This window comes from Trachurus trachurus (assembly GCF_905171665.1).
Source record: "Trachurus trachurus genome assembly, chromosome: 7".
In the NCBI taxonomy this organism is placed as follows: domain Eukaryota; kingdom Metazoa; phylum Chordata; class Actinopteri; order Carangiformes; family Carangidae; genus Trachurus; species Trachurus trachurus.
In genome coordinates this window covers 13,273,825-13,291,213 of record NC_139901.1, presented here as the reverse complement: position 1 = coordinate 13,291,213, position 17,389 = coordinate 13,273,825, and the positions used below count along the sequence as shown (strand labels likewise).

General features: G+C 42.1%; 1 protein-coding gene across 1 annotated transcript in view; it reads right to left on the bottom strand.

Annotated features, from left to right (window-relative positions):
* ajap1 (adherens junctions associated protein 1) overlaps positions 1–17,389 on the bottom strand; it is a gene marked incomplete at both ends in the record, with an annotated part of 58,462 nt that overhangs the window by 24,398 nt on the left and 16,675 nt on the right. Inside the window, one exon of the mRNA XM_083974737.1 lies at positions 2,819–3,567. Coding sequence (XP_083830863.1) covers positions 2,819–3,567 — 749 coding nt within the window. The remainder of the gene's footprint in view (positions 1–2,818; positions 3,568–17,389) is intronic.

Below are 17,389 nucleotides of genomic sequence, written 5' to 3'. Positions count from 1 at the left end.
AGACCCCACCCCCCTCCTTTATCAACACTCAGTTAGGAGTGGTGACTGATTTCCTCCAGGATCCAATATCAAGCCGTCATTCTGACTCGCAGGTGGTCTCACACTAACCTCCCAATCAGGAGAAAATGAAGAGATCACAACAACGTTGACAAGACAATTACATCCTGCCATTTAATTTCACTTCAAGTTCGAACCCATCAGTCACCACAGAGCGCACTGTATGTTTATACCACTACTATTAAAACCTACTTCTATAGTCGTTTTTATTTCAGCGTGGGAGCGCAGGGGGTTCTCTGCTTCAACGTGAAAATTACTTGTATTCATTATATTTATTAACTGAATTATTATGGAAATTTAAGTTAGAATCTGCAACTTTTTCAAATTAAATGTCCCTTTCTCACTGGCTTTGTCAAAAACAAATGCACATGGCCGGGAGGAGGGTAAGCAAAATAGTGGAAGAGGGACCGGACTTGCCCTTTAAGTGTCTGTGTGAGAACACAAACATGGTTACGGACGGTGAAATGAGTCCTAAAACAGTGTGTGAAGTGAATTTATTTCATTTTCACTGAGGATCTAATCTATGACTCCACCTATTTACCCTCCTCTCGGTTCCTCACTTCTCAAATCTCTGCTCAAAACATTTTTCCTGTCATTGTATATATTATACGCTCAGTCTCCACCTGCTTATTTTTGTTATCGGTTGTTTCTCATTGTGTTTTTCTCTGATGAGCAGCAGCTCCTATAAACCTGCTCTATAAATACATTTGACTTGATACTGTTCTTGTTCCTCTCCTCCCTCCGCGGTGCTTTAAGGCGTTTCTCACTGTAATTGAACAGGAGGGGGCCAAGGACTTGTGATCACCCTTCCTGTTCGCTGCCTAATTTTATGACATTTTATATTAAAGCAGATATCAGTGGAATGTTTTTGTTAATATAAGTCCTAAATAGTCCTATTTTCCGTCAGCAATCACTTACATGAAGTATTTCAGCCTAAACACGAGTCTCTCCGTCACTCTGCTCTGCTGTAACCCGAGGAGAAAATTTTCCTTGTGGGATACAAGTGTTATCCAATGAGGAGAGAGAACGGCATGAAGGGCTGTGTGTGCAGCCAAGGGATGCGCGTGAATGTGGTGACGTAGCACGAGGACCAATTGATGCCTGACAAGGGCAGGGGCTGCTAACTCATGGTGCGTTCAAAGAAACTCGTACTTTGTGTTTTTCCTTCCTGTGAAGTCATACCAGTTTGATCTGGTACGAGTTCACGGGTCGGAAGTTACGAGTGGCCGTTATAGGGAACTTTCACAGACAACAGGATGGTAAAAACACGAGCTACGGGTTACCTGGAACGCTACCAAGTCGTAGTTGTGACTTGAAGCTGTAACTTACGGTTTCAAAAGCCTGCCTTGAACGCAGCATTAGCCGAAACGGCCGTGAAGCTGATATCTGCTTTAATGTAGCAAATGGGAAAAGCTTCAATTAGCATAGTGCTTGTTCAGAAGTTGTTAACATGACTTATACTTTACGACTACCTGTATGGTCCATTTCAAGAAACATGTTCCTTGTGGACTTAATGAAATGGTAAATCTAATGTTCCTGGCTGGACGGCTGCGTGTCCACAGCTAAGAGGGACTGTCCATAAAAACTCCATATGTCCATGTTCAGTGTTTCAGCCCCAGTGTGTTCAAGGACATTAATCACATTAGCACACAGAGCACATTAGTCATCTGCTACAGCGCATCATTATTATCATTATTATTATACTCATTAATTATTGTTTGTTTTATCTGTTCTTGGTGATTTACCTTGGTGCAGGTGGCGCCTGCATTGTGACACCTCCGTTACCATATGCTATTTTTTCACCTGCTTGAATTAATGATAGGATGATGATCCCACACTCACCTCCCACATGTGAAAACACACCAGCTGAGTAGGTTGGAACATGCAACCAAGCTACTCAGCAGCACCGCTGCCAATCAAACTGTGGATGTCTGTTTTGGTGGTGGGTGAGGATTTTGGGGCCATGTGACGCCTTTTAAATTTAAACTTAGGTGTTCAGCATCCGTTTCTCTTCTCCAATCTAGTCTAGAATTGATGCCTTTTTTGATATAAACTGGCAAAGCAGTACATTTCTAATCCAAGACTTGATCAGGAAAAGCATCCGCCTCCACTAACAACAAAGTTTTGTTGTGTTTTGTTTTTTGATTAACTTTTTCAACTTTTATACTTTATTTATTTTAACTTGCTTTTAAAACAAATCTTCCTTTCCTAACCACAAACACAAACAGGATTGAAATGTTCAAATACAATTACAAAAAAAGAAGGAAAAAAAAGAGGGTTTTGGCCTCAGATAATCAAACAAGAGTTTTGATCATGTCACAAAGATGAAACAGCTGCTCTGATGTTTCTACATATACAGTATGTGGCTCCACTGGCTTAATGGCTCTAATGGTGCTTTAAATCACTTTAAATTGTTAAATTGCAAGGAACTATGACATTTTCTCTCTTTATTTTGTAGCAGTGAAGCTTCTGTACTTATTATGTAGAGGACTATCATGTATAGCTTCATTTTATTAACCAAAAAAGTTTTTTTCGACAGCAGCTGTGGTGTAGTTACAAAGTTTTTTGTTTGAATTTTCAGATACTGCATAAGTTGCTTACCTTAGCCTCAGATCGTCAAACTGAAGCCATATCACTGCTTGTGCTGTGCAGGTTTCTTTTGTTTCTTGTGGTTGAAGATAAACTGAACCTAAATCACAGGGTTCTCATCTCCACTGCACCATAACCTGTGAAAACACTGTGACTGCGTTATTTGTCTTACCTGGTTGCTCCCCATATGGCTTTGGTGGTTTGACAGTCTCCGGGCTGACGGGGGCCTTGGTGGTGCTTGGCCTCTTGGGCTCTGGTGTGGTCACTACAGTGAACGTCCTTTGCGAGGGCCTGGCTGTAGTGCTAGTGGTCGCGGCCACCGTGGTGGTCGAAACCCTGGTGAACAGCGTTACATTCGGCTCCTGTTTGTCATCGCCATCTATGCTGTCTGTCCCCGTGGGCCCCCAGTCGATAAATCCGGCCACCGTGGTAGTCCGGCCCTCCTGAGACTTGTCGTAGCTGTCCCACTTGAGCTGTCTCCGGGCTCTGAGCAACAACCTGCTGCCACTGGACGACGCTGCCGGAGCTTCTGCTACTACAGCCAGCGGATCGCCCGTCTCCATTTGAGAGTATCGCAACCGGCACTCCTTACATGACGCTTGTCCTTTATGTGGTGGCTTCCGCTGCTTTTGACTTTTGACCTTCAGCCCTATCCCTGCCCTGTTGTCTTGGGGTGGTGGGACGGGGTTGAGGAGGCGGCGGGCCACCAGCGGGCTCGCTGTTCTCCAGTGGAGCTTGTTGGGCGTGTCCCAGAGGGGCTGCAGGCGAGGCCGTGAGCGAGGCACCGATTTGGGCGTGAGTTTAATCCCCAGACCTTGACCGAGAGGGCTGCACACTGAGAAGTCCAGGGTGAGGTGGGTCATGGCCAGCAGGATCCAGACCCGGTGCCCCACACAGCCGCCTGGCCTCAGAGCAGACGGGCTGCAGAAGAATGACAGAGAGAGAGAGAGAGAGAGTGTTGAGATTCAAAATATTATTTTATAATTTCTTTAATTACAGCTGAGAGATGTGTTCAATATACAGTCATTGAATATTAACTGTCACATAATAGGACGTCGACATAAAGTTCTCTTTGGCATCTCACAAACACTCCCTCCACCCATCCAGTAAGCTCAGCATGTGTGTGTGTGTGTGTGTGCGTGTGTGTGTGTGTGTTTTGCACAAACTTTAAAGCAAATTTAAAGTTTGTGTTGACACACAGAGCACACTGGTGTAACCTGTTCACCTGTTTAATGCAACTGCTAAAATGTTTAAAAAATAGTTATATTGCAATATACAGTAATAGTCTGTGAATGCTGTAACCACAGTCACAAGTGCAACATGCTGCTTTCTGTGCAGTGTTGATAGACAGTTGATACTGTTCATAATAGCTCAAACCAGAGCTTGAAGACTAACATAAGCATCAAAACATGACTGAGCCCATGAAATTTGTATTAGCCCCCTCTGACAACCATTGTCAAGGACAAATTTTTGCCCAGTGTTGTAGGTTTGGTGGCTGTGGGTGGGAGTATGGGGGGATTGTATATATATATATATATATATATATATATATATATATCAGGTGTCAGGTGTCAGTTATAAATAATGTTGCAGGGTCACATCAGTGCGACTGTCAACGAATGTCTCCATGTCCGTCTCTATTAGAAAACCAGGTGAGAGGCTGTAAGATCTGTAAATCATACACAGCAGCAGTGGAGCGAGGAGGGGGTTCTTTCTGGATTAAAGGGCTAATTCATTTAGGGATTTATGAAGTTTTCTCGCTCCGCGCTCCGCCAGTAGGTGCGGTACCTGGGGAGACAGCACACACACACACACTCCCGGTACAACAACACTTATGGCCGTAACAAGGCCACTTGGCCCAGCTCTGGTTTCCCACCCTCAGGTAGATGTGTTGTAAACATTCACATCTGTATTCTGCCTCTGTTTTCTCTCTTGGCAAAGTTCTACTGCACAACTTCTTAAAGTGCTACTCAATTAACCTTCAATAATAATTAGCTCCTCGGAGCAGCTCTTGAGTTACAGTGTAAAGGTCAGACACAAAGTAAATGATGTAAAACATGCGAGTGTGAGATTATGGATTTTCCCTCTTTGCTCTCAGCTGTCAGAAGCAGCGACATCTTCTCCTTCATGTTACAGATTCATATCAATCCAGGGATGATTACACTGACACACAAGGTCAGTGCTGGTTTAGCTGATCGTCATATTCTGCATTATCTCCCGCAGACACAAAGTCATCTGATTCCCAAAGGGCACTTTGATTATGCACTGCAATGATCGTGGAGGTAACACGCCACAAGACACAGCGTGACAACTATATCACAGAAATCTTCACCTACGTGGCCGTGGTGTTAATTTATTCAACGCCAGTGTGTGTCCTAAAATGTCCTTTGTTACTTTGCAGAGCTCAGTGCTGCTCATCAACGCGACGGCGAGGTGATAGATCGGCTTGCTGTTGGGGCTGAGACCCTGCGGCGGGCTGATTTTTACAGACAACCTTCAGTGGCCCCTGGGACAAAGCTCTACATTGATTCCTAAGGGAGAAAGCTCATTATGGGCTATCTCTCATCTTTGCTGTCCTTGGCCAATTTAAGCCCTACACGGACGCCTCATTTCAGAGGCATCACAGAGGTGATGATGGATGGAAAAGTGTGAATGGGTTCATCGACTGTCGGAGGCGACACCAAGACGTCTGTCGATCATACAATCACCCAGCTATGTTTTTACAAGTCTCTTAACTGTGGTGGACGCCTGACGGGACAAACCAGACGTCTCATGGTGATGTTACCGTTTCACTCATAAACAATTCTTCTCACATGCAAATCTACATCACAGTGTTTATCAAATGTGAGCGTTCAGGAAATGACCTTGTGACAATGCCCCTCCCATGAGATTCACACCAACCAGGAGATCTGATGAATCACAATCGCTCTGCTACGGATTTGAAATCATTTTTTGTCATCCCGGCTTAATGGAGACTTCAATTCTGATCAGGAAGTCAATCTATCTTTCCAACAGGCTGCGGCATGAACCGCAGTCTGACCCAATCCAAATCAAACCGCGGACTTCATGTATAAACACAGATACACAGATAAAGGTGAAGGCTGTTTGAAGAATGATGTTGTCATGTCATGATGGTAAGTGGAAGATTCTCATTGTAGCTCTGGATTCATGCATCAAATGAATTACATGTATATCTTAGCCCTTACTCATTCAAAGAGCCCATGACTCAACAATGGTGGACTGTAATAAAGTAAAGCTTTGAGTTGAGTACTTCAGTATGTTTTTCCAGTACCTTTACTTTACTTGAGTTTTATTTTATTTTGGAAACTTCCAAAATTTACAAGATTAATACTCTACTTTTGAGAATGATTAAGTATATTTTAGTCATTGCGACGTCAACATGTGTAACAAACACAACACAAAAGACTGAGAGTAACTAGATTTGTTTTTACATGCACCACTTGTTCACTCTTGACTTTCATGGCAGTAACTGCTGTTTTTATTCTGTAGTTGCTCAAATGACTGTTGGCTGTTTCTGTGAGTCGTCAGGCTCTGTAAATGTGAAACAATGTATTGACGTGAAAATCAATACTTTAGTATCTTTTAAAATGAAGTTTCTCAGAACTTTAACTCCAGTAAAAATCTGATTATATTAGTCCTATCTGTCCACGGGATCTAAACTCTGGCTATAGTGATGAAGCTGAGGACTGACTCTGATGCTGTTGTGAGTCTGCCCTTTGACAAATTATTTAAGATTAGATCAAGTCAAACAGTGTTCTTTCATGCATCACTGATTCGATTTCAAATTGGAAAAGGCCAACGGACTTTAGTCTTCAGTCAGCGTCTTTGAACCAGGTTTTTCTCTCCCTCAACCTTTGCTTTGAGGTCTCAGCAAGCAGCAAACCACTAACTGAGAAATAATTTAGAATGGCATTTTAATTGAGCAATAAATTGTGAGTGATGTGGTGGTGAAAGAGCAGTGACAAGGTCAGTGTATTATTGACAGTTAAAAATATGGGTGATAATTTGTCTTGTGAGTGTTTTGTCCCTGACCTCAGACTCAGATCCTGGCACTTCCCCAATCAGCACACTCTAGGTAACTCAATTTTAACTCCCCGGGACAAATTAATGTGTGATCTGATAAGAAAAGTGGTTGTTCATCATGAATAATATGATGTGGAGCAGGAGGAGAATGATCTTTGAAATGTTCAATGGCCGTGTTTGTGAAGCACCTTGTGATCTCTGATGTTCAGGTCTGTCGTCAGGTTTTAAACAGATGGTGGACCTGTTCTGTTGTGAGCGCTGAATAAAGACACAGATCACTGACACTGAAATCAGGTGAGGACATAAATTAATATTAATTAATGCTAAACAGATAAGATGTAACACTGTGGCTTATGCCATTTTCTCATTTTGAAACTGTATCTCTTGAACATATCACATCTTTCTGTTCTCTCTCTGTTCTCCATCATTCAAACATGAGGAATTAGTCTAAAACTGATACAGCTGCCAACACATGTGGTCTGTGGTACGCTCTTCACATTTAACACTGTCACTTTGAAAAACTAAAACCAATCTACTGATGTCGTGCAGCATTTATTCATTAAGATATTAATTAACTATTATTCCAACCCAGAGAGGAGCTTTTATTGTGAAAAGCTTTGTGCTGGATTTTAACAATACAAAAAACATACAAGAAAAGTTTTCTCCTCGGCTTACAGCGGAGCAGAGTGACTGACAGACCCGTGTTTCAGACCAAACACTCTATGTAAGTGATTGCCGTCTGAAGATATAACTATTTAAGACTTATATTAAAGGGACAACGAGGAGTTTCTATTTGGTTATAAAAAGTCTCACATTAATGTGGATGAATCTCCGCTACCCACATTTGTTAATGGGCCCATTTTCGATAAATATATCGTTTTGTCTCTATTGTTATTTTGTTATTATTAGTGGTGGTGGAAATGCTGGTCGAGCCAACCAGCGTTTCCTTACTTTCGGTTTCGTGGCGAGTCATGGGAATAACGCAGCCGAATCACCGTTTATGGTCGGAACTACGACGGTATCTGATCGTCTTCCAACCTCTGACTTTAATTCTTGATGAATGAAAACATGAGTCTGTCTTGCGCCGGTCAAAGAATTTCACGGTGCGCGCGGAGGCTCATAAACAGGTTCAAACTTAACTTTTTTGCTCACTGGCCAACTGGCTAGTGAGCTTTAAAAATCTACTGGCCAGAAAGATTTTTTACTGGCCAAAAATTATGTATAGCTGTTTTGTATATTTTTCATTGTGTTGAACTGTTATAATACGCTCCTAAGCATTTTTAACACATATCATAGCTATTAGCATATTTTTGTGTGGAATAAAGGAGTCAAGTTTGCCTTTTTTCCCTAAAAGGTTTATTTTAGGGATGCACATGGTTAACCGTTTAACCATTAACCTATAACAAGAACTTGACTGAATAATACTATCAGTTATTTATTTATTTATTTATTTATTTATTAGCTCCTTATGTCGTCAACTCATGGGGGCGTGTCGACATGTGCAAACTTCCACTGCCTTCAGTCATATTATTTAGTAGCTAAAAGTTTCACAGGAGGGGGCGGTGCGTGGCGCAGTGGTTGGAGCGGCCGCCCCATGTGGAGGCTGCGGTCCTCGGCGCAGGCGTCCCTGGTTCGAATCCCGCGCCGGGCGGGCCTTTCCTGCGTGTCGTTCCCCCTCTCTCTGGCTCCCCCTTTCCTGTCTGTATCACTATGTGCTATCAAATGAAAGGCGAAAAAGCCAAAAAATATACTTAAAAAAAAAAAAAAAAAAAGTTTCACAGGAGGAATGACTGACACTGTGCACCATGAAGGAAGATCAGACAATAAATGTAGCTACACGGACATAGATGTGAATCATCTGTAATAACGGTGCTGCAATAAAAAAATAAAAATAAAAAAAGACGTTGCAGCTCTCCTGCAGCTCCACAGAGGAGCTGTCAGAGGAGCTCTGCTGTTCCTCTCTCTTCAGTCTGGTGTTTGGCTGCACTTTCAATAAGAAAAGTTCCATATGAGCGCGATCAGCTGAGACAGAGCACAGTGGATGTGGCATTGATCAGATATCGCAGCGCACGTACATGTGTATTTAACGGCAAAAAAAAAAAAAAAATTGGAGCGATGTTTTTTTTTGCCGTTAAATAAACATGTGCGCTGCGATATCTGATCAATGCTACATCCATTGTGCTCTGTCTCAGCTGGTCGCGCTCATATGGACATGCTCTTATTGAAAGTGCAGCCAAACACCAGACTGAAGAGAGAGGAATACACACGTGCGCCGTGAGCGTTGTAATCGGTCACAAATCATTGCTATACGGCATGTTGTGAGCTTTAAGATCTGCACGACACCGGCTCACAACCCAAGCGTCAAAGCCGGGTCGGGAGGGACAGTAACAACAACAAAGTAGTTTGATTTTTTTCACTCGCCAGAGTGGCCAGTCAGCCGGCTTCCTTTACTCGCCAAAGCATCAAAGTTAGTCTCCACTGGCGACCGCTAATTTTGAACCCTGCTCATAAATGTAGTGTGAAAACGCTTTGCTTTTCCAAAACTCCTCGTTGTCCCTTTAACACAAAAATTCCGCTTACTTCTGCTTTAAATAGAAAAACAAAAGCAAAGTTTAGATGAGTGACTACAAAGAAAAAACCTTTCATTTGAATTTTCTGTAATATAAAAAAGAAGAAGAAAATTATGAGACTACTCATTTATGTCACCTCGCTCCAAGACGAGGGGCTCTACTTTGGTAGACTAGGTGCAGCGAGGCGCATCTGCCCTGCGCCTCGCCTTCGCTTCGCCAACGGGGAGTGGCCAGGAGCAGATTGCGATTTTGCTTCGAGACGCAGCGGAGCGCATCCCGCCTACTTCCCTCCCACCGGCGCAAATGGCATAGAGGGAGGAGAGAAGGCGTGGAGTGGGTTTGACACAGCCGAGTCAGATCTTCACCAATCAAATGAGCTCCTCTCCTCGCCTTTAAATCCGCCGCGCGCGCAAGGCGGATGTTTGATTTCACCGTGGAAGAGAAGATTTGAATCAGCACCTACAGATTACAGCATAGACAGTACATCTATTATCGATTGTCCCGTCACACTTATGACACATCAAAGGCTGCACAGATGAAAGATGAGGATGGATTACTGCTGTGTTGACACTACACGATTATCTGCTATATTTATGTATTTACTTATTGATTTATTGAGCCGCATCGTCACGCGACCATAACAAATAAAACTGAAAACAAATAAACCACAAGCAGCCTGGCATCATAGTGAGCAGATATTCACAACTCCATCTCAGGTAAATTCTAAAGAAAAAAGAAAAAGAGAGACGCTCCGTGATCTCCGTTACGCACAGCTGTTTGTTGTGATCTGTGCACACGTGTTTAAATATAGGTTACTAAATATGAGTGTCTTTATTAATGGAAAAGGGGTGTGTGTGTGTTTTTTTTTGTTTTTTTTACTGGGTAACAGCTCTCAATCTGTCAGAGCAAGTGAGACGGGAGGAAACTGATGTTCTGGTCCGGTCCAAGCTGGCAGTGTCCGGTCGCGCGAACAGACCTCACGGGCTGATGATGCAAAAGTAGTCTGGGAGGGAGGAGGGAGGAGGAGGGAGCAGGTCTATCTATCTATCTAACCTATATTTAAACACGTGTGCACAGATCACAGCATAAACAAACAGCGCTGTGCGTAACGGAGGCATTTCAGTTTTATTTGTTATGGTCGCGTGACGATGCGGCGCTGGCCCCTAATAAATCAATAAGTAAATAAATAAATAAATAGCTGATCATCTGCAACGGCACAGTGTGTAGTGTCAACACCTGCTCTTGGGACATCCACGGCTGTCTCAGTCCCTCCCTGGTTTCATCTGTGTTAATTCAGTCAGGCTGAGTTTCCATTACGCAAGCCTTTGATCTGCCATCAGTGTGACGGGACAATCTATATAGATATAGGTGTATGTGCTGATTCAGATACAATAAATAGGGGTTATTGTGATGATTATTATTATTATTATTGTTGTTAATTGCATTTAAATGTGCCTGGAAGTGTGAAAATCTGCCTGTGAGGTCTTGGTGACGTGGGCGCACTGCGCGCTGGGCAGTCAAAATACCAGTCCGCTGGCTGCGCTTCGCCTTGCGCTGAGACTAGACCAGGTTGGAGCTGGCGAGCTTTCGGCGCACTCTCCGCGCGGTCTATCTGTAACAAATTGTCACTGCGCCACGGCGAATCTGTCGACACCTCCCCCTGCTGCGCGACCACTCCCATCTCAGCGCACAGCAGTCTGCCAATTTACCGAATCCACTGCGCACCTTGTTGCACTGGACGAAAATACCACTTCGCCAGCTGCGTCAGGGCTCGCTTCGCTGCGCCACCCTGAGTTGCGCCACTAAAATAGGGCCCGAGGTGACAACTCATAGCATCTGTTTTGGAACTCATTAATTATCAGTGTGAAGACTAAACAATGTGTTATGTAATGACTTTATTTTTGAAGCTAAACCCTGAGTCACTGTCATTAATTATCTTCTTTTGGTTCATAATTATTTTGGAAATCTGAAAATTATTGATTGACAGTAATTGAAAATTCACTGCATAGTGGTGTCCATGGATCATGAGTAAAAACACAGAATTTATCTAATCCCGGCACGTGCAACAGATACGATGGACAATGGAGCATTGTTTCATAATTAATGAACCACCCTCTAATAAAGGTTGACATCCCACATACTAAAAGTATAATTTGGAAGTATACTGCACAGATGGCAGATAACGTGCAGTATTCACAGCGTGAACGTACCAGATTGCTTTCTGGTGGGAGAGTGTGTGTCTGGTGTCCTATTTTATGAGCACATGCTCCATCATCGCGTCATTACTAACTTCAGAATGTAGTAAAGCTCTGACAATATGGCAGGAAATCCCTTTAGTGGAGATTGTGACGTCTCAAGCTGCCCCCACCTCCCATTTTTATCATCCCGAAGCATTGTGATTGTGCATACAGTCCCTGAGGGAGGGGGGGTGGGACGTGCGGGCAGATGGATTTTCTTGGAAAAAACATTTAGCTGAAAAACTAAAAACCTGGTGAGTGGGTGGAGGAGGGCACATGTTTGTCTGGGGGACTGGAAGAAAGTTATAGTTGACTGTAAGCTACTTTATATGTATTATTCAGGCACTATCCAGTGACCCAACAGGCTGCTTTCAAGTACGGGAGCTCAGTATGCTCAAGTCATTCTAGAGGCAGACGTAGAGGGAATGAAATGACTGAAGTTATAGAGCAGAGCGTTAATTAGCGCGTCTGTTGGCCTGGAGGATTCAGGTTTGAAGGTCAAGACGCGCTGGAATGATGATTTTAACCAGGAGTTGACAGACAGCAGATGAAAGAGGCAGCGCAGGTTTTGAAAACACCAGACAGATCACACTTACACACAGACACACACAAGGAGTATCTACCAACAAAATACGTACACACACACTGTTTTTGAATATGCCAGGTTTGCTGTTATCCATCATCATATCTTGTACCAATCGATTGAGTGATGCCCAACGATGTTCAATCAAACAGCACAGCTAGACCTAAGAGGAACACTTAGGTGTGTGTGGGTGTGTGGGCGGGAGTCATGCATGCTCACAGACTCAGACTGAATAACAAGCAGCAATGTAAATACTGTGTGTATACATTGCTGATGCTAATGAATAATTTGTGCTGATACTGATACTGTAGGTCTACAACTAAGGATGGTTTAATCTGCTGATTACTCTGTGGATTAATGCTTTGGTCTATATAGCCTAATATAAGAAAATAAATCAAGATGGCATTTTGATGCCAGAAAAACTGACAGTTGGAGAATAAATTAATAATTTATAGTATTATATTATATATTATATACTATATTATATTATAGTATAATATAGTGAGGATAAAGTCATAATTTCACAATAAAGATTTTACAATGGATTATGTGAAAATATGTGGTATGTGTGTAGGTTGTGTGTTCTTTGTGTATTTTAGTAGATTGTTAGTCTTGTCTTGGCATCATGGAGAGATTGATGTCCAGCAGCTGAGTCCAAAACAGATTTCCCTTCAGCGACAACAAAGTATGCACTGTTTCTGATCCTGAATAAAATTTCATAATATCATGAGATCAAAGTTATAATAAAATGTTGTGTGCTCTTTAAGCATTAACTCTGCTTTAAATCGAATTAATAGGACATGTGTGTGTTTATGTATGGGTGTATGATCCCGACCTCTGCCGTCCTTTATCAACTGGAGTCATGCAGAATTTCAACAGAGGCCCGGTGATGTAACAGTACATGTAAGATGTGATATTTCTAAGCAATACATTTGGATTATGGTTCTCAGCCCAAATAGAGAAAAGCACTGGAGGACGTTCACCAGACTTGACTCCTCTCTCTCTATCCTCGGTGCCAGTTTAAGCTGTACTATATTCAGTAAATCTACTTCCAACTTATTCTGCAGCTTCCTACAAATGCCACTGTCAGGGGGGTTAGGATTAGTCGCTGACAGGCTCTCCACACATGAGCCTCATGGTCCAGAGTCACGGTCTGCAGCACATAATTAGGGTTTCCCATTTCATTAAAATATCATTTTGCATATGACTCAAGCTCTGATTTATACAGCTAAATTGCGTATTAGAGTTAGTCATAAATAAATAACATCCTGCAATGTGTTTACTGCAGCACGCCTATGGCCAAACAGGCTGTGCGTCCACAAAGTGCAGACTTGCACATGGAAAAAAAAAAAAAAAAAAAAACTTTTAAACTCAACTTTTTGAAATCAGGTTTATAAAGAAGAGCTGAGGACTTTGCCAGCAGCTACAGCTTAATAATGCTGGAGACATGGACATTTTCCTGATTCTCTGCCACTTTCCTTTTCAAAATGCCATGCCGCACTGCTGAGCAAACAGGGAAAACATTAGACTGACTAATCCATTGCACACGCTACTTAATACCATTTACCTGTCCTTGAAACTGGAAGCCTCACACAACCAACATAAAGCCATCAAAAGACAAAAATGAATGGGAAGTAGCCTTTGAAGTCTGTGGAAAAAAAGATTCACAGCATAATCCTGAATCAAATGCTTAGCAAAGGGTGAGAACGGTTTAATAAAAAATAAATAAAAAAAATGGCCATTTGTGCACACTCTTCTGCCTTGAAGATGGGGTTAGGTTGCATTTCATAAGAGGATGCTGTCTACATCCCACATGTCAGACTGTTGACATGTGAAGTGCTCTACTGCTGTGTGATCTCTGGATTCAAACCTGTTGTCTTTCACCTTTTGTATGTGAAATCAGCCGGAGCAGCATTTGAGGGTTCTTGTTCCAAGCAGCTCAGTGACTAAGGCTCAGTCTGGATAAAATAATTACATCTCCCTCCCTCTGCGGCACATGTACGTAGCATCAGCTCATATAGATGTTGGAGCTGATTTTAATGTTGCCTCAGTGGTAGTGGAAGGCTGTCGACACTGTCACCAGTTTGATGCTGCAGCATGGCAGACAGTTAGTATTGAAATGTATTAATACCATAACCGTTTACTAATTACAGTGGTTGATTTTATTATTAACTTTTGCTTTAATTATTAACCATCATTGTTATTATCATTATTACTAATGAGATGAAGGACAAATTAATTTTAAAAGTCTTTATCCATCTGTCTAGCTATCTGCTATGACTCATGTTAGGTTCTGTACTTACACCAGCAATAGACTCCAGGATGCATACACAGTGACAACATGGGCTTGTTTTGTGTCAGTGTAAACAGGGTGAAAGGCAGTGACAGCGCTACAGCAATGTTGACACTTATAAGTGTATTTTTTTAAAGAGAGTAGAAATGCTAAAAAAAAACTAAAAAAAACTGATTGGGCCCATTTACATCCTGTAACTAGATGTTTTCAAGCTTGGAGCAGCGTCATCACGTGACCACAGAGCTCACACACAGAGGCAGCTGAGAAACAGTGAGCGAAACCCCATTTGAGACACTTTAATGTGTGATTGTGTTTTTAACTTATCAGGACTGAAGTTCACTTTTTTTTCATTCCCGAGCTCAGTGTAAAGTTTTGGCTTAAAAGCACAGTGCCAGGCAGGTGAGAAGCGTGTACTGTATACAGTGTCTTTGAATGGCGTACACACACAGAACACAGAAGCTAATAATAATATTCATAATAATAATAAATTAGCTTTTTCTTGTTCACTAAATGAGCATGCAGCAGGCAAATCCAGTGCTGCTACTGGTCACTTGTCCTCATCTGTGACGTAGATGATATGTAACATTTTTTAGGATGTTTTAACAAAACCAGGATACTGTTATCTCTTATATTTATCTCTTTGTTTTATCTCTCCAGAGTTGTTGCTCCAGCTGTTCTGAAAATCACATGGTGACCTCAGCCCCTCAGCCTTACTCATAATCCACTTCACATTACAGTCAGCACTGTTTCCTGTACATCACTCTGTACTAATATGACTGAGTCTATTAGTGTGACTCACATCATGTTCATGTATGAAGTCAGCAATTATATGATTCAGCGCTGGCTATAACCTTTACATGTGCAAATGCTAATTAAAGCAGAGTCACACATGTGAAGAAACCACTGTATCATTCACTATATATAGACCTAAATCCAGGACCATGCATGCCCACAAACACAGACTGAATAAAAACCAGCACTGAGAATATGGTGTATGGTGCTAATGAATAATTTGTGCTAAGTAATTTAGGGCTGCAGCTAACAATTGTTTAATCTGCTAATCCTTTGATTTATGAAATTTTTTTTTTTTTTTTAAATCACTACATCTCTGAGTCCAAATCCCTGAGTTTTTATGCTAAAAAAAAAACAAAAGGATTCAGTTTACTCACACACACAGGCCAAAGAAAGGCAGCACTGTGATTATCAAAGTGCTCACAAAGTCTTTTTCTGTCCATGGTCTAATCTCCGATTTAATATGACTCAGTATTCAACAAACCACAATCTACAGTGGAGGGAGCATGGAAACACCATGGACAAATTAATCCTCACTGAAAAGCCCACAGCACAGCTTTAAACCATATCTCAAAGTCTTCAAATCAAATAAAACAGTTTGGCGTTATTATTACTTGACCCAAATGCAGTAATGTTGTACAGACCCTAACCTCTGTCTCGCTTCAGAGGTGCTATCTGCTGTCCCACAATTGTGATTTTATCATTATATTATCTAATTATTTGGGCAAAAACATTGATAATATTAATATATAAATGATATACCATACATTTATAAATTATATAGGCTATTATATATAAATTATAAACTGTAATACAGCACAGAGTTGTAGTAAATGTGTCAAATCAGCATCACCTAAATGCACTAGTGTATTGAACCTTGTCATGATCACAATAATAAACAGAAGTGCTGTACTTTCATCGTCATGATCACAGTTGTAACAGTCACATCTCTGTTTAGGTTTAGGAGAGGATGGTTTGGGTTCAAATAAGTATATCCTCAACTTGAGATGATCTTTGTTATCATGGATATGGTTAATGGAAACCACATTAATAGCTGGATCACGCTCCTCTTTCATAATCGTCAATCCACCACAGCCTCCTCCTCCTCATGTGGACTTTGTCTCTTTATACAACATAACCACACTTTTCCCTTTGCTCTTGTTATAATTACCATGACAACGAGGTGTCACCTAGCAACAGAACCCAACTACAGGTCATTATAAGCTGCTGCAGAGATGACCTGTGGACAGTATCAAATGTGCAGCCTAATCACAGAGCATGTGACAATGTTTTGGCCAATCACAGCCACTGTTTGTCTCATCTATAAGAGGAAACACCACAAACTGTATTTAAGGCTTTCAATCTGTCAAGACAGGCGACGCCCACTTTCCTGATGCTCCTGCTTTTTGCCCGGAGAACATCAAAGCAGACGAGTGCTGTGTCGGCAGAGCTGCAGAAAACGCACATACTGTAGCTGCAAAGGGCAGGTCACAGTCTGAGTGAATGAAGCCGGCATTAACATTAAAGGCTCATCTGAAACAGAGCTGCCATACTTAACAAAAGGTGGCAGAGCTGTTGGGAAGAGACATACATAGAGACTATTACAAATGTCTAAACTCAGAGGCAGATTCCTTCTTTATGGTGGATACACCACTGTCATGAGAGTACACTGAGCTAATGAAGGATTATCTGACTCTTTGAACTCATCCTTTGCATCATGTTAGACCCAGTAGAACAAAACTATTATCTCTACAGCTAATCAGATATTGCACCTAATTATTGTCTTCTGTGCTGTAGCTCTGGCCCACTTCTCGTGTCCTCGACACACTGTGATCACTTGTGCGAAGTAGGTCTTAATTAGAACTTCTTGGGAGTTTGCAGAAGTGAAGCCTCAGCAGATGGGCCTCCCACCTGAGGGAGGTGAAAAAGGCATGCCTTCCTCTATCCCATCACCCCCCCCCCCCCCCCCCCCCCCTCCCCTCTGTCCCCGGAGTTGCCATCAACAGAAATTTTATCAGCATGGTCTCGACTGCCCCGCCACTCAGTACACATAATTTCCCAGCCAACACAGCCATTGAAAGGTGCCTTGCTGAAGGTGACTCCACCTCTGCTGAAAAGCTGGATGTGATGGCGGACGCTCTCTGCCAGGCAGGATTTACACTGAATCAGTGGTTTGCTTTTTTTTTTTTTTTTCTTTTTAACCTCTCAGTGGGGTTTTTCCTGC